The sequence below is a fragment of the Bombus vancouverensis genome, chromosome 2, assembly GCF_051014615.1.
Source record: "Bombus vancouverensis nearcticus chromosome 2, iyBomVanc1_principal, whole genome shotgun sequence".
NCBI classification, from domain to species: Eukaryota; Metazoa; Arthropoda; class Insecta; order Hymenoptera; family Apidae; genus Bombus; species Bombus vancouverensis.
Window position 1 is genome coordinate 5,169,426 of NC_134912.1, and position 18,505 is coordinate 5,187,930.

Sequence of the window (18,505 nt, forward strand, 5' to 3'; positions counted from 1 at the left end):
CGATACCCGTCGACGTCGGTAGCAAAAGCAGAAGGTGGGGAAACGACCCAGGGACTGGGGACTACTCGCCACTGCTGGCGATTGTGATTGTTAGCGCACGGTTGTTCGGTGCGTGCACACCGTCGAGACCAGAAGAGAAGGTTGCTCTCCTCGCCTCGGGTCGGTACGTTACTGGCCGACCTGGCTCGTTTCAAAATCGGGAAAGTCGCCGTGATCCAGGAGGGGCTGTCCTTCTTGAGCTGTATCCCCTTTCAACGCTATCGATATCGGTGGAGACCGGTGGACTCTAACGATCACGCTCGATCGCCGTTTCCTCCGGCGTCGATTACGCTTGACGTCTCCTTCGTCCCGAGCAGCTAGATCCTCTCCTTAACTGGCCATTCGTTAGACGAATTCTTTTTGCGGGAACCAGCTAATTTTCTACAATCGATTGGCTCTGTTAGAATTAATTAGGATAGGGAGAGAGAGAGAGAGAGAGAGAGAGGAAGAGAGAGAGGAAGAGAGAGAGGAAGAGAGAGAGAGAGAGAAGAAACCATACATATGCACGGAGAAAGTACCCGGAGTACCTAAGATAGTCGAGGATGGTGGACGTTTATACTTGTTTCGAGTTACTCCGACGTGATTTACGGTTTATGATCGAAGATGTTTTTTCGCGCTTCCAGGAACGACGTTTGCCACATTTTAATATTCATGGTGTTACGCAAATTTACCGATTGGTGAACGGTTCCGAGAACAGAAACTCGTCGACAAATTTTCTTTCTGATCTTCTGTTCTGAACAGTACGTTGTATCGTCGGGAGTAAAGATTTCTAAGGCAGTAGCATTCGTTCGCGCCAGTTTAAAAAGAGTATGGTTTCGCGTTTGGCAATTTAATATTTGGAGATGTCCGGAATAAAACGATCTCTTCCTTCTTTTTTCGTTGGCGCAGACTAAATTAAGATGAGTATCAGTATTTAAATACAAAGTGAACAGTTTTAGGAGCTATTATAAATTGGTATTTTATTAGCAACAAATTTATTAGCAACTCTATTACTTATATAGAGAAGAATATTATTATTGGAAACTCGAGATTATTTTCCAATATTTCCATTTTTTAATGTATTATATAACTTTCTTACCTTCTCCAAATATTCCTCTTTCAAGAATAGAAATAAAATATTTAGCTATCTTCAATCACCTCTATATCTATAAAATTTATTAAACAATTAACTCAATTACCAGTCACTCTCCATTCCCACGATACATTTCCGACTAGATCCTCCCTCGCAAGGACGAGTCACGCCGGTCGACGTCTTGTTCTCCGAGAGGAAACGATTGCGGGAACGAAATTGCAGACTACACGGCCGGAAGCGTGTCTACACTTCGCGTGACTTGTCCGAACCAAATCTCGAGGCTCTTGACTCTTGACGGATGTAACATCTAACCATTCTGCGATCCAGAACTAAAAAACATATCTTCCGCTGAACTGAAATGTAAAATACGAGAGGAAGGAAAAGGAAACAAAAAGGGATGACGGGTCTCGTCAGAGCGAGAGACAAAGAACACAGTAGAAGGGAAACGCTCGAGGCTCTTGATTAGAAGCGATCGTTTTCCGGTTTTCCGTTTGCGAGCCACAGCTGCCTGGCTGCCCCTGCCTTTTCCTTCCTGCTCGCTCTTTCGCCGTGCCGCTGACTCGCCTCGCGAGAGGGAAAGTATTTTATACCACGCTTGGCTTGGCAAGAGAAAGGGGACACGGTTCGCTCCTAATTTCTGTTTTAACTCGGTGAACCTATATATCCTCTCGGTGGCCGAGAGCGTGTAACTCGACGCCAGCTACACTTCGAGACTACATATACTATGTTAGTATGTATATCTGTATGTAAGTAAGTAGGCATGCGAGGATTCTTAAGAATACATTACACGTTGGTACACGGTGGTCCAGCGTGTACAGCGGCATTATTATCGTTCGTACGGTCTCGTAATCTCTTCGAGTATGAGATACAACGAAGGCAAAAGAAAGAGAAGAAAGGAAGGTTCGCGCGAGCGCGTGCTCGACGAAGAGGCAGGCACACTCTGCCTCGCTGGCGGTGAGACGAGGATGCAGCCTCTTGGCTAAAAGTGAAATCGTCTGTAGAACGTACTTGTATCATAGTCGTTATTATATGTTATGCCAGGCTTCGGAGGAGGACTTGAAACCGCGATTACAGCAGCTGCACACCGGAACAAGCCGTACGGTGCGCGCGTGCGAGACCGGATATCACAGTTAGACGTCCGTCCACAACGAAAAACTCACGGAGACGGCTGTGGTTTAAGAGCTGTTGGCTTGTTCGTTCGACGAAACTCCACGCGAAAATAGTAATTATTTATCCGTGAACGGGACTGATTCCATAGGGAAATCCGCATATTGTTTCCAGCCGGTTGGCGGGTAAACATGAAGCGCGGTTATACCTGTGTTAATTACGAAAGTGAAAGTGTGGGTCATTCACGATACACGTTGGTGCTGTATTTATACATATGAAATAAAAAGAAATCTCGGAGCCTCTTCTTTCTGTTCCTTTTACGTAATTGATCTTGATATTGTTTCTGCGCTCCTTGATTATCCACGTACCGAAACCAAGCACGCTGTATGCGCCTGATTTATGTCGTATATCTACTACAGTCCCTAAAATCAATGTTCGATATAACATTTCGTGTAATTAATTTTAATCGATCGTAAGAAATTTTTGGCACATTTTAATCTGGTTAGTTTTCAATAATGTATTGCTTCAGGAAATATTTATGCGAAGAAAATGTAGGGAATAACAATGAAATAAAATAGCAGGGACAACCTTGACAACTTACAAAATCCATTGTTTTAATATTGTTCTCAATACACAAGACTATTCGATACTCCAAGTTTCTTAAATCTACACATCTATATATTTAGCCTAGTTTTCTTTCTAGAAATATAGTTTCCTGTTGTATCTTCAAATCATTAAATCTGAATCTTTTGCATCATGTAACTACTTACCACTTAAAAATCTATTGACTAATGTTACTCCATCTGTAACAATATCATGCACCAATATCTCGACAGAATGAAATACTATTAGCTACACAAAAAGTTGTTCCGCCATGTTGACGTCTGTGACAAATGTTTTTTGCAACCTATCCAGGTATCGATGTAAAGTAATCGTTTTTTGTTAGTACCGTTACGCTCCTCCATTCAACTCAATCGTCTCTCGAGATCTCGCAAAATCGAAAACTAATGATTTCGCAAAGGATTTCACCTTCCTACTGGTTACAGTGAGAAACAGAAATCTTGTAATCCTCCAGTATCCACTTTAGTGATTCATCAACTTTTCTTCTCCACCGGCTTTTTCTTCGAATTACAAAGAAATCGATTCTAATCCGTAACCACGATTCCAGTGTTATAAAAGTCTGGCAATTGATGTCTTGTCATCGATCTTTGACACACACACACAGATCTTGTCTCGCAGGTAGCGGCATCTAAAGCCTTAAAATAAGAAACGAAGATAAAAAATTAGAATGGTCGATAAATCACACTGAAATTGCTGCAATTAACGATTCCATTTAACTCATAAGCTGCGCGATAAATTATATCAAGATCATTTATTATAATTAACCAGGGCCAAAGTATAGGAATGCTCTCGATAAATATCGATAAATCAATCTTTTTTCGTCTACTCCTATCTTTAAGGAAAATCCCTAAATCTGTAAAAGAAAATTAAGACCTGACTCTAAAAAGTGAAAAAAAAACATTTATAAAAACATACGTATATATATATTCAATGAGATAGAATGATTGTTTATTATAAATTATAACTCGTTGATAATTAGTCTTTCTGCTAAAATTCCAATTAACTGACGTAGTAAATTTGTAGATTGAAATATTCTTGTAAAACATATCCTTATTTTATAATTGTAAATATGAAAATATATATTTCTTTTTTTTCTTTACTACACGAAAATATTTACAATTAAGTACATACATATGTATATGTATTTACATTAAATGATATCTACCTATATTACTCAAAACGACAGATTCCACGTATGAAAAATTTAAGGGAAACAATTTTCCAATTATTGCAAAAGATGTAAATATTTTTGGCTATTTAACTTAACCAAAAATAAAACCATTTTTCACCTAATGAGGTAATCGTTCAATTGCATCGAAAGTTGTTTCCATAAAGATCGAAATGACGATATTGAAAAAGCGTGCGTTTAGTATATGGAAACAATAAATATAAAACATAAAAAGATTAGCAATTGTTGCACAACCATCCGGTTAGACAGTGCATTGCAAGCAAAACAACAGTACGCCTTTCACAATGCACAGCGAAGATCGTGACTGTTCGAACTGTCCGTGTGAACTCTGTCCAAAAACCTTGACCAGTCCAAATCTCAGATCGAATCACAATTCGACTCTTCCAGTGTAGTATATACATATTGTACATTGAAATATTTCGAGATGTTTGATTAAACAAGTACAATGATTATCAATAGCTCGATAATCGAATCATTTGATCTCCTCCTATTCGATAGCACGGCTTCCAAACGAGAATTACAACAAAGTTATCAATTATCGTTTCGAAGGAATATATCCTTTCTTTGATTGGTTATCTTTTATTTTAGATTCGCTTCAGAACCGCCACGACACTTACAAAAATAAGGAAAATATACACTTGCAATTCTTATTTATAACTACGAATAAAATATGAGTTATTCTTCTGAGAAATAATCCCAGCGCGAGATTGATAAAAAGGAAAAGAAGAGGAATTTTTTTTATCATTCGACTGTTGAATCAGAGATGAATCTGTGACAATCAGCATTGACTTTTGAATTAGGGAAATAACGCGGTTACACCGTAATTCTTTGTTTCTGTCTCATAATGGAGTTTTTACAACGGTACAATAATTATACAAAAAACTGTTAGCGTATTAAATAAATTTAAGAAATTACATTTAATTATAGGATGTGTTCCTTATTTGAACTAAATAAAAAATAAAAATGAGATGAGATACAAATACTTACATAGCGATCAATTATAGTTTTAGATAAATAACATTTCAGACTTATCCAGACTTATTTTTGCTCAAATCAACATTGTATCAATCAAATTGTACATCGATCTATGTGTTACACATTATGTCTATGGTATTGCATTATAAATTAGAGATTGGCAAATGAAGTATTAAATGCACATGCAAATGCTGCGATTACATAATACAAATTAATCATTACATAATAATAAAAATTACTTACGACAATCGAGATAATCTACGTGCGTGTCAATGTTACAAGATGATAAATTTAGTATATACAAATTTCCGTATTTAGTTTCATAATGTTATTGGTCGACAAACTTCTTAATCAGTTATTCCTAGCTAATACATTGGCCGATAATATACTTCAAAAGTATACAAGATTTCTAATTTCAATAAATTCTATGATAATTCCATGTCAGTCGTTGTCACGATTAGATACACCGTATTTATCTTTGAATTACACGTAGTGTATATCAATCAACCGATATCTAAATCTATGAAACGAAGAAGAAATAAGAACTGAAAGCACATTGATTTGATTTTTTATATTTCATTACATATATTTATTCGTTAATAATAATTAATTAACAATAATAATAGTCGACATATAATACAATAAGAGTAATAATTAATAAGAAACTAATTATCTTTTCTTTCTGTGACAGCTGCCTCAGTGCCCTAAAGATCCTAACAATCCTACAGAGTTTATATTTTTTTTGATATTTTAAATGAACAAAATTAATTCGAGAGATAGTGAACTTTTTGTGCTTATATCATTATACATATATTGGACACGTACGTCACCTTCAATGCTACTGATTACATTTCCCTCGTAACTTTTTTTTACATTTTCTTCACTTGTTGTTAATCAAATGTTAAGTAACAATGATTATTTGAATAGTTTATATATATATATATGTATATATATATAGATATATATATATATTTATATATATATATAGATATATATATATATTTATATATATATAGATAAATGTCTCAACATTTAAACCCCTACACAAGGCTACTACTCTTGTTTTTTTATGTATCTCATACAAATTATATATATTTGAGATTAATATTAAAAAACCACATAAAACATTATTTACCATAAGCATGGACGTCAATCGTTCATAAAAATGATTGCGAAAATTAAAATTACCATTTTTGTTAGCTAAATTTTCTAATAACTCATATTTATATGATTTATATAAAAATAACCCGAAACTTTTTCCTATATTAAACGTGCAAATCGTAGATACCCATGGAAAAGGTCAATAAACATTTTTTTTGTATATTTTGGAAGCCAATATATGAGGAAAACTATTTTTAAAAGCATATATAGATATTCCTACGAAAATATTTTAACATGTCATACAGCAGAATAATATCTACGGTAGTACTGAAAATTTTCAATAATAGTTTGAAGATTTGACTTTAATTTATACATTCTACTCTTTAATTATTTAGCAGCAATTACACATATTATCATTCTGCATTAATTGAAATAATTTGCACGTTTTTAGTCTTTTAACAAAAACAAGAGGTATAAACAATTCAGCTTTTCAAAGATGGCACCAAATATTAGTAACGCTCCAAGCTTTCATTGGAATAGAAGCGGAAATAATATTACATTTTTCGTCTACAAACTCGTCAAGATAAATATAAAATGCAAAATCACAAACCTTACAAAAAACCTAGTTTCGAATTATACCATAATATCTACGTTCAAAATGAAGGTGTGGTTTTTCGCTACAAATTTCGAGTAGCTGTTTTAACATATTTGTTGTTATCGTAGTATGCCTGCACTAACTTAAAGATCAACTTCGAGGTAATCATAAATGTATGCTGCTGGTGGATTAGTAACGTCAGCTAACATTTCAGTCGATGTCAGTTCAATGTTTGGATTATGCCATGCATTGGTATCAGTTCCACCAATATCCAGACCAAGCCGTAAATTAGCTGGAGTATTACCAATAACAAAATGCTCTTCGGTCAAAGGCAAAGCGTCTTTTAACAAATGCCTATAAGATGTAACAACCAAAAACTTTGTTCATTATTTCAATAATATGACTGCAATCGAAAAGTACATTAAATAATTGCAATCTAAGACTTACCAAATGGTTTCATCAGCGACGATATGAACTTTAGGCACAGGAAATCCATTAAATGGAGAAGCAACTGGTAACGTGTATGCTCCCATATTTTCAAAAATTATCCAATCACCGAGTTCCATTTCGTGTAACATAACGTTTTCTACGACTTGATCCAAACCATCACAAGTTGGTCCCCAAATACTTGAGGGAATCATCTTTCCACAACCTTTCTGTTAATGTCAAAATGTTTACTATTAAGAACGAATCAACAATTTTCTGCTAATATTAGGACATTTAATATTAAAACTACTGAATAATTTAGTACTCTACAAACTATTTTCAAACATAGCAATAATTTAAAATAATTACCTTTAGAGGTATTGGAGTTACATGTTGATGATCATAGAGTAGACAATTGAAAGAGCCATAGACACCATCATTAATGTAGTACATATTGTGCGTAATCGTATTTGGTGAATTTTCATCGCCACGCACTGAACGCTTACTATGAATACTGGTTGCAAGAGTAAATGCCGAGGCAACATAAAAACGACCAGGTTCAGCGATTATGTGAACAGCATCGGCTGAGAATTATTATAAGTAAATAAACTTTATAATTAAGTTATAAAAATAGGGTAAAACATATTATAATGCAAATAAATGTCACATACTATTAAAGAATTCGTCGAGTGCATCATTAACGACATTAGCAATTTTATCAATGCTAGTGCCCTTATTTCCAGGATAACCACCGCCAATGTCTAGTAGATATGGCTTGAAACCAAGATCAGTTGCTAAGTCAAACAATATCTTGGATTCCCGTATAGCTCGATAAAATACAGGCGGATCCTGACAACCAGATCCAACATGGAAACTAATACCGATGACATTGAGTCCCAAAACACGCGCAAGACGTAAAAGATTGGGTGCTTCATATATGGGATCACAACCAAATTTCATGCCTAATTGACACTGAGCAACTTCTGCATCACAACGAATTCTAATAACAACCTAAGATTGAAGAATAATGGATTAGATAAGATTATAACTAAAGATAGAAGAAAATAATGACAAACGAAATATGTTTTATTACCTTGGCACTTGGATGAAGTTTCTTAATCTTATGTAACTCGCTTTCATTATCTGCTGTCATAGCATCAACTCCAACAGCAGCAGCATGACGGATATGAGATGCTGGCTTAGCAGGATTGGCAAAGATAATTCTCGATGAGTCTACTCCAACACTTAATACTTTATTAATCTCCGACTATAAATAACAGCAAATGATAAAAATCTTAATTAGACTATTTACTTAAAATACAAAGATACAATATAAGATGCGAAGTATCAGATTATTTACTTTTGATGCACAATCAAAACCAATACCAAGAGCAGCCAATACCTCAATCACAACTAAGTTGTCATTACATTTTACGGCTGAAAGTTTATAATGCAATTGATTACTTTTTCATCCAAAATGGAATACAATTCAAAATATATAATAATTGTTTTACCGTAATAGGGGCTGACGCGTGGCATTTTTTCCTTCCATATCTGATGTTTACGTACAATGTCACCAATGTCAAGCACATAAAAAGCTTCTTCTTGCATTCCACTCAGTGCAATGTCTTTGATGACAGTCGTAACATTTGACGCACTGTCCAAAACATGAATACGTTCGTCCAGATTTGTTACCTTCATATTGACTATTTTGTAAATTTTTTATAAATACTCTGTAGGTGCTAGGCAGCAAACTGAAATTAAAAAATTATTAGACCATAGAAATCGCATACATTTGATTATTTATTCAGAACATATTAAATGATACATACGAGGCAGCTGTCAATGAGAATTGGGTGAGTCGTGAGGAAGCGGGTTAAGACAAGATCACTATGGGGGTGCTAGCAAAGCCACGGGGGCTCTGCGTTCAGGGCCAACTTCCAGTTGCCGCAGTTATCTACACACCCACCAATAGACTGGCCTACCAGCCTATTGTAGATAGAACCCTATAACAAACAGTAAGTATTACAACATTAGTATTTTATACTTCTGCGTTAAAACATTTATTAAACAAAATAAGGCAATTATATATAAAGAAATTTTAATCTTATTGCGATACATTATAAAATATTTTATTATTAACAAAACATTATTATTTTCATTAATTTAATAAATTTCTTTCAAACAATGCTTTAAATGCATCTCAATAGGTAATTCAAATAAAAATATTGCAACAGTTGTTACAAAAAATATTTTCAGATCAAGTTAAGAACCTCTTAAATAATCAAGTATAATCTTTATCAATATCTGTAGATTAAGGTCATACTTTGAAAAAACTGCTCTATTAAACATTAGTTTATTTATTCAAAAATATAGAAAGCTCTAAAATAGGAATATATGATAATGTAATAAATTGTATACCAAGTAACGTACTAAAAGAAAATATATTTTTGTAATTTCATTCAATATTTACATAGTTTTTTCTATAGTACAAATATTACGTGTACTGTAACTACAATATAAAGATAAATATTAGGATATTTCATGGACATACTAAAGCATTGCCATTTTCTTGATTGATATTTATTTACACAGAGAAAAAGTATATATATATAATTTATTTATTTTTAAAATTCATTAACTATGTATAATTCTCTTAGTATGGATGAATACACTTAGTACCACATGTCAAACATTGTATTATAGACCTAAATTTATCTTATCAAATTTTATCAATAATAATTATATGAATTTCTTTCCAGATACTTGAAAGATTCGGACTGAACTTTATATGAAAACAAGATATTTATATAAATTTTACATTAATTTTTGTTAAAAAGAAACTTTACTTAAATAAACTTTTTATAAAAGTTAATATCTTTTTAAATTAAATAAATATTAATTAATCAAATTATGTAAAAAAAATATAATTACCACACCTATCTTTATTTATAAAAAAAAATTTTTGGTAACTCACCTGGCGTTTAAAAGTAATTCTCGTAGCTTTTATAACACGTTAAAGCAAAAAACCACTGACATAAAATTTTGAACACACCAAAAACTTTGAAAAACAACTATCTTTATAATAATTTGGAAAAAACACTAATACAAACAGAGAAAATTGCAAAATTATTATGCTTCTCTTTTGTGTAATGACACAAAATGTGTTCAATTGGAGAAGTGCAACGGACAGTCAAGAGTACAGTATAATACTGAACCTGAAGTAACTATTTGGGCCACTATTTATACGAGAAAGATAAGTACTATCAGGCAGGCTTTGCGTGGTACCAAGTCTACTTCATGGAACAAAGCTTATCTGACGGCCAAGAAATACATGGTTCAGAGAGATCCAATTGGACATGGAGGGGTAATGCACACGCCACTCAAAGATCAAGTCTTCATTGGGGGCATGGAAATACCGTACTTAATCTATGCTATGCTGTTGAAATTATAGATAACTATCATTTGTCAAAATCACTTGGCATCTATTGATAACATCTCAGTGAAATATTCATAGATAAAATATAGGTGTTTGGTACATTATGTATGCTACTTTCCTGTCTGTACTACTTATTTCTAAATAAGAAACTTCCTCATCAAAAAAAAAAAAAAAAAAAATACAAAGCATTAGACAACTTATGTAATATCACGAAATTTGTTAACAATTTTAGATATATTTACTTAATCAACATAAAAACACAATTGTTTGAAAATGGAATAATTATTTATATAAAAATTATAAATATATTTTATTATAGATACACAGTATGCATAAATTTATAATATTCTACATATTTAATTTCTAAAGAACCTAAAGGAAATTTATGCAAAAAATGATTAAATAACCAAATAAGATATTTAGATAATATACACCTTGACGTTAAATTAATGAATTATAAAAAATAAAATCAAAACAATGTAATACATTTTAATTAAAAAATATGCGTTAACAAACGTAACATATTGTTTAAATAAATCAGAATGAGAATGCATCACTTCAAAATTACGTCATTATTATTGTTAAGAACGAAAAAATCAGTTTAAAGAAGAATGTTAACATATTGACATTTCCATTATCACTCTCAAATGAAAAGCTCTTCAACTGACACATCAAAATTTCGAATAAAATTCATACATTTCGTTATAACTTTACTGGTTTGTACAGGAAATATCAGACGGAGTTAAGTAGTATTAGCTTGAAGATAACATAGCATCGAAATACAAACTGCTCTACAAACATGATGCTACCAAATAGCAAGATGGTATAATGTTTGCAAAATAAGTTCTGCTATTGTGCTAATGCCTATTGTACTGAATGAATAATTTGGATTCGAATCAATTAACGTCACTTACAAGACAGATAAGAATAATTAACGAAATTACTATATAGTCTAGTAGATAATAATGTACATAAATTACAAAGGAAAATCTTGCATTTTGCACAATAAGGAAACGTCGTATAAGGAAAATGAAAGAGCACGTGATTCGTTGTTGGAAAAATATTTAATCTATTGTTAAAGATATAATATGTCGGGAAGTTTGCACAAATTCAACAAGGACTATACAGTGACTCATCGATAACTAAAATTTTCACGTGACAGACCTGTAAGATGCATGCATGCATTCGTGAAGATTATGTCGAATATGAATTTACACGTACCTTATCAAATGATCGCCACCCTGCGGGTCGGCACTCGGTTTTTGACGGAATGATGGAAGTTTTCGGTGACTGGATCTCAAAAATCAGTCAAATCGATCGATGAAGGTTGAAGCTTCGTTCGTGTTGCGACCAGTGCCTGTCGAATTTTCTCGCGACCAAGTCCCCGTTAAAAGAATCGAGAAAGAACATTCGTTTGTTCAATCGTAACTTACGAGTTACGAAAGAACATCAACGCGCCAGTCGTAGTAACTCGTGAATCGTATTTAATTTCGTTAAGAACTCGCAGAACCTAGTGAAACCGCAGAACTTCCTCCTACGGAAACACCACACCGAGCAAGAGCTCCCGGAAAGGTTCGTAAATGCATCCAATCCAGAGCGTAGTCGATTTTATAACTCGAACTTCGAGTTCACATGCTTCGATTATCGTATACAATCGATTATGTAGTTTTAAATAAATTACGAACAGAACTTAAAAAAAAATTGTACTTACTATGAGTTAATGGCAATTAATAAAATAACATCTTTAGAAATATTGTAAGTATATATTTGTCGTATGCAAAACATCAATATAAAATATATTAAATATATTTTGTGATTTTAATTGATGGGATAAATTAAAGTCCTTTGAAACGTCGACGTCACTTTTTATATTCGTTTTCAATTTTTACGAAATATTTCTTTTTCTGTGATAAACCCTTTGTATGTAACCCTTCTATGTATATTATTTTTACTTTATAACGTAATATTGCGCAATGAGCAGTAAATGTTAAGTTCACAATCTATGTTACGATACATTCGAATTTTTCTATGATCTTTCTATGATAAAGTGAGAAATGATATGGAATACCTGTTCCATTATATGCAATACTTGTTTCATAATATGCAGTACATCTCCACCGTTACCAACACTATGTTGATACAGATGGATTTAGAGTTTAATTAACTGCTTAAATAACACAGGCACACACGTGTATAAAAATAACACAATTTAAGAGAATAAGTTTAAGTGACGTCAATGCTCAATGCTACCAAAATAATACCAGCAGATATCAATGGCTTAAAAACGTTCATTTTGTATAACAAGATACGAAATTAAAATAGAAATAAAGTATAAATTCCAATAATTATCTTAATTCTTTATTTAACAACATATTTATAATAATTCAACATTAGATAACATTTAAGAGAACTTCGTTGAAATAGATATATTCAAGTCACACATACTATAACAAACATAAATTTTATTCCTGAAGGAAAGTGTTTTATACAACAAAAAGGGTTTCAAGCATTGGAATTCAGACTCACAATATTTAAATTCCTAATATTCATCAGGTCAACCATTTTAAGTACCACAGATAATACATCCAGCACAATACACCCAATACACACAGTACAGTCTACTTTAGTTATTTTCTTCTCCCTTTTTATAGATTTAATTGTTCCTTACCTTAAACTACCTATGTTATGTATATTCTATACATGCATATTTAGTATATTTTAGACAATAAAATAAAAATTGTGGAATTATCAGAAAAATTTATATTTATGTTGTCTTACTCTCTTTACTTAATGTTTCATTAACAAGGGCTGCACCAGTAAAAGATCTTACAATAGTTTTCACAAATACTACACAGCTAAAAAAGAATTTAATTTTATCATAATTATTATATAGAATACAAATATACAACATAATTATATAAAATAGTACCTTAGTAGAGCAATTATCCCGGCTGGCATTATTTTACCAGTATTATAATAACGATAACCCATAATTCCACCAAGGAGTGAAGTTGCTGCTATAGAAACTCTAATATTTGTGGGATCTTGAGAAGTTTGATAAGCTCCATAGCCCAAAACAGATCCAAAGATAAGTCCAGCTCCCAGAGAAGGAATTGATTCTTTAAAAAATTACATAATTTTTATTTTTTAAGAAAGTATTTTCTATTGATTGCTTTTTAATAAATAAAAATTATATGATAAAGAATCAAATATGAAAAGTAATTAATCAAAGATAATACAAATAATTTTATAAATAAATTGTATTTAACGTTTATTAGAATAATAATAATAATAATGTTTAATAGTATATAAACTTACGGGCTTTTACATAACCAAGTACACCACCAGCCGCTACTGTAGCGGCATATATATATCCAAGTATGTCAGCAGGCATTTTTTATTGCACAATTATAATTTTATTATTAATAAGTTTTCCTTTTACAATCTATTCTGTTACTGCATAGACTTCAATAAATTATAAATGCTAAACAGAATGTATTTATTTTTTGCACATCACCGATAGCCGTGATGCATCCATTTTATAGAGTGGTTTTTTAATTTTTCTATTACAACGACTGTTGCGCTATCTGTTATACTTAACATTTTTATTAATACATTAAGTGGATATACGTAGATACTGTAGGTACCAATGAAATACCGTATCTATGTTATTAATCTTATTGCTTGATTTAAGTCTATTTTTGAGTACCACCAATTGTATTTTACCAACCAAAACCAACTATACATTATGCCTGCAATAAGAATATCGTAATTAAAATTTAATGTGTTATTTAATTTACTTCGATAACTAAATTCTATCAATGTAACATTGCATTTTATGTTTGTTGAACTACACATATTGAAAATGTAAGTTCGATGTGTGTACATTAGAATTTGTAACGGGCGTAAATAAAATTATAAATTTCCAAAAAATTATAAAATTGATAGCTTCTTGCTGTTAAAAAAATTATATCACTTTTATTATACAAAAATTTAATCATAAATAATTGCAATAATTGTAATGATTGTAATTTATAAAACTCAAATTCCACATCACACATCATATAAATATACGTACAATTATATATACATATATGATGTATATATAATTATACAAAGAAATATGTTCCAGGCAACTGTTTACAATTACATAATCTGTAATTCTAGAATGCTAATTACGTAATTATGTCTAACAAGTGCATTTTTGCGCAGATAGCCTGAAAGCAACTCGTGCTTAACAAACTTTAAGAATGGTTCGAATAATATGATGTTTGTAGTACAAATTCAGAAAGCCACATGCATGTGTGTATATAAATTCTTTCATGCTGGAATTTTATTGATATTATCTCTAGATTTAAAATTGCCTAGTCAGCCACGTCATCTACGATCAAAGTCATCGTAAGCAAGTGATCGTTGATTACGATCTATGTCATTAGTTTTCGTAATACTTCTAGTCAGTCATCTACAACGAGCTTGCTAACATTCTTTACGATTTTGTACCATACTATGTTATCTCAAAATATACTAGTTCGAACTGGAAATATACTTTCCTTAAATGAAGCAAAAGCAAAAGCAAGTCAAAATCCTACAGATGAGGTCAGTTTTTGAATTTTCAATGATAAAATTTATGAACTAAGTCTTCCATATATCATAATCAGGATCATAATTCTCGAGGTTATGTCTCTATTAAAGCTGAGTAAAATATTATATTTATGATAGATTATAGGTATCTTTTTGTTTTTCAGTTAATTGAAACGCTAAAAATTATACTTCGAGACAATGAAGGCACTGGCGAAAACCCAATAATTGTATGATCACTTCTTATTTGTTGTTTAATGTTTTTGGAGAATGTATCGTTATAATGAAAAGTTACTTATTTTCAGATTCAAGGTGTAGAAGATAATGCTTTGCAAGATATCAATAGAGAAGATGTTAAGATAACTGTGAAGGTATTTATTTCATCACCTGATGTAAGCCTACTGAAAGAGGCAGTAGATCAAGGTATGAGCTATAATTTCTTATTTCCAGATTGTATTTTAAATAATGTTCTGTTGCATATCATTTCTTTTCAGTTTGTAGTTTTCTAAATATAAATGCAATTGAATCTTTAGTAATTGCTTATTCAAGCAAGGAAAGTCCAGAAGAATTATTAGAATCATTGAAACACCTATGGGCTGGAGTAGAAGAGTATGTGAAAATTGGCAAATTGTCAAGTGTTGGTTTAAGTGATCTCAACACAAATATGTTTATTGATCTATTTCAATGGGCAAATGTAAAATTATCATTGTTTATATTTTTTTTTAATGTTTACTTCTATAGTGTTGTGTCTATTCTATATTACCTTTATTTGAACAGATAAAGCCAAATATTGTACAAATTAGTTTAGCTACATGTTGTGTTGTACCACCAGCTTTGCAGACATTCACTAAAGAAAATGACGTGCAATTATTAACGCATAATGATCCTGGCCGTAAGTGCATTTTGATACAGCAATAATAATAAAGTAAATAACATGTCATCCAATATTAAGCTTTTTTACTTACAGAAATTCTACCTCAAGAAGATCTAAATAGAATATTCAACGCTAATACAAGTTCATATTGGGTTACAAGATACCAAATTCATCTAAAATGTCGTGGTATTTTATCTTCAAAAGGTTACCTAATATATGTTAACAAAAAAACGAAATAATGTTATATTTTTGTTCATATCAAAAAAATGTCTGTAATTCAAATTATAATAGTGCTTATATTTCAATGATATTGTGTTAACTTTTACATTATAATACGCATATAAATCATTTATGCTTAGTTGTTCCTAAAAAAGTATTGTTTTGTTTACAGTAATTATTAAAATTGTTAATTGATATTGTTGATTCATTTGTAAACATTAGGAGGTTAATGCATTTTTTCAATCATTGGATTTTCTATGTATATTTATGACAATAAACATTTAGTTAGCATAATTAGAACAATGTGTTTTACATTACTCTTCGATTTGACTCATTTTCTCGAATTTTTAATTAATGATTTTCTTGGGAGCCCCATACCATAGAATATTACATGTGTAAATATATTGGAATATATGGAATCTTAGACACAAGTATAAATTTCCGTTAGTAGCTTCTGAGCACAAAAGTAAACACAAAACTGCAAAAGCTGCGTAAAAGCGGTGAATAGCGTTGGGCATGCGCAACATTTGAAATTGGAAAGAGACATTCCTTAAATAGAGATACATATGTATAGTTAATGTCCGTAGTTATCGAAACGAAAGCTACAATGTATCGCATTAAATTGAAGTCAAACGTAATTAAAATTTTATTTTATTAAAATTTTTGTTCGATTGCTATAAAAAGTTGCTTCAAAAGCTATAAAGAATGAAAAAATTGCTTCCCAAAAGTACTTCATTTATTAATCATTAATATCGATTGTTAGCAATTTTAGGACTTACTTCGCTTGTGATGCATTTGAAACTGCTAATTTTCAAATTATATAAAATTCAAAATTCGGTCATTTTCGAAAATCAAAATACAAATTTCAAAATCTTTCTAATTACACGTATCTTATACAACCAAATTCTTAAATTATATATTTGTTAAATATATTTTATAAAATTATATAATCTATCTATGTTTTCAATAACTTAATTTTCGATATTAATTAAAAAAGAGAAAGTATAACAAATAAAATCAATGAAAATAAAAAGATATATATATATATAAGAATGTAGAATCGTGTATGTAGTTGTTTATTTGAAAGAGGCTCTCTCTTGTATTTAACCAAGTTCGCAACCATCGCTAGCGGTAGCCGATCAGAAGTCCACTAGGCAGCGGGGACACAAGGAATCTTTGGTTTTATGTGTGTGTCCCAACTTCGTCGTCGTAGCCGCCGCCACCGCGGTCGTCGTCGTCGTCGCAGGCCAGCTCGATATATGCGGGCCGATTTTTCGTTTTGCCACCGGCTTGCTGCTGCCTTCGGATCTTTCCCTTTCCTGCGCGTTCTGTTACTCTGCTCCCGCTCTGTGGGTCCTTTTGCGTTAAGCCGCACCGCGTGGCACACACGGGGACAACGAAACGATGGGATGAGACGGGATGGGTCTGGACTTCGGAGGACTGCGGATAGCGTAAACGTTTCTCTCCTCTCCTTCAGTTCTTTCTCTCGCTCTCCTTTCCTTCTTTACCCTTGTCTCCTTCGTCCTCCTCCTTGCGCTCCTTTTCCACAGCACGCACACCTTTCTGCGTTCATCATTCTGCCCTCTCTATTCTGCACACGATCTATCGCCTCTACTCGAGCACATTCGACACTCGCTGCGTCTCTCTCTCTTTCTCTTTTTTCCCTCTCACCCTTCTCTTTCGTTCCTTTACTCTTCTCTCTTTTATAAACATCGCTTTCGGGATTGGTCTCTTTCCAATGCTTTCCCGTCTTGCTGGTCACTGCAAAGCGGGCGGGGTATGCGAACGCCGCGATACTATGTTATGCCTGCGGACCGCGGGTCTGACATACTTTGTATGTTAATGCCACATAATGTCGGTTTTGTTCCTCTTTTCAGCATTTATTTGTTCGGGTCTTCGGAGCTTTAGCAGGGGCGAGCACGAACCATAGTTCGTACCGCGCCTCCAATCGCTCGGCTATTTCGTGATCGGACCTAACGACTCGTTCTTTTTTTCTCGCGTAAAAGATCCCTTGCGTCATCGATACGCGCTTATCGAAATTGATTCGGAAGATATAGAGCATCTAGGAGAGATTGGCGTTCCATTTTGCCGACACATTGACTATATCAGCAGCACGTCCATTTGTTGCGAGTTAAATATAGAAATATTTACTTAGTCCTCTTGCCGATGAATTAAAAATTAAGCTCCCCTTATCAGCTACGGGCGTTATCAGTCCTCAATTCATAATCTTTCTTAAATTTTTCTCCTGGAATTCCCAATTTGTGAACCTG

General features: G+C 32.6%; 3 protein-coding genes across 7 annotated transcripts; 1 reads left to right on the plus strand and 2 right to left on the minus strand.

Annotated features, from left to right (window-relative positions):
- Positions 1-2,807: 2,807 nt before the first annotated feature.
- Positions 2,808-12,144, minus strand: LOC117161538 (ornithine decarboxylase). 5 transcript variants are annotated; one of them, XR_013059898.1, is made up of 10 exons: positions 11,786-12,143; positions 8,958-9,131; positions 8,640-8,879; positions 8,486-8,562; positions 8,219-8,392; positions 7,797-8,136; positions 7,495-7,709; positions 7,147-7,355; positions 6,715-7,053; positions 2,808-3,474 (listed from the first exon to the last, which is right to left on the minus strand). XR_013059898.1 is itself a non-coding variant. In XM_033343149.2 (9 exons), exons 3-9 carry the CDS (start codon positions 8,824-8,826, stop codon positions 3,468-3,470), a joined length of 1,209 nt encoding a protein of 402 aa, XP_033199040.1. In that variant the 5' UTR covers positions 8,827-8,879; positions 8,958-9,131; positions 11,786-12,144; the 3' UTR covers positions 2,808-3,467. The 5 variants fall into 5 exon arrangements, 4 of the variants coding, with proteins under 4 accessions (XP_033199040.1, XP_033199038.1, XP_076479904.1 ...); XM_033343149.2 differs by lacking the exon at positions 6,715-7,053 and having other exon boundaries at positions 11,786-12,144; XM_033343147.2 differs by lacking the exon at positions 2,808-3,474 and having other exon boundaries at positions 5,560-7,053.
- A 752-nt stretch (positions 12,145-12,896) lies between these two features.
- LOC117161540 (transmembrane protein 14C) lies at positions 12,897-14,121 on the minus strand. The gene is made up of 3 exons (XM_033343153.2): positions 13,883-14,121; positions 13,494-13,683; positions 12,897-13,419 (listed from the first exon to the last, which is right to left on the minus strand). The coding sequence occupies exons 1-3, from the start codon at positions 13,956-13,958 to the stop codon at positions 13,329-13,331; spliced, it is 357 nt and encodes a 118-aa protein (XP_033199044.1). The 5' UTR covers positions 13,959-14,121; the 3' UTR covers positions 12,897-13,328.
- Positions 14,122-14,742: 621 nt separating this feature from the next.
- Gclm (Glutamate-cysteine ligase modifier subunit) lies at positions 14,743-16,538 on the plus strand. Its single transcript, XM_033343151.2, has 6 exons — positions 14,743-15,160; positions 15,310-15,372; positions 15,448-15,565; positions 15,637-15,836; positions 15,920-16,034; positions 16,110-16,538. Exons 1-6 carry the CDS (start codon positions 15,071-15,073, stop codon positions 16,253-16,255), a joined length of 732 nt encoding a protein of 243 aa, XP_033199042.1. The 5' UTR covers positions 14,743-15,070; the 3' UTR covers positions 16,256-16,538.
- Positions 16,539-18,505: the final 1,967 nt, after the last annotated feature.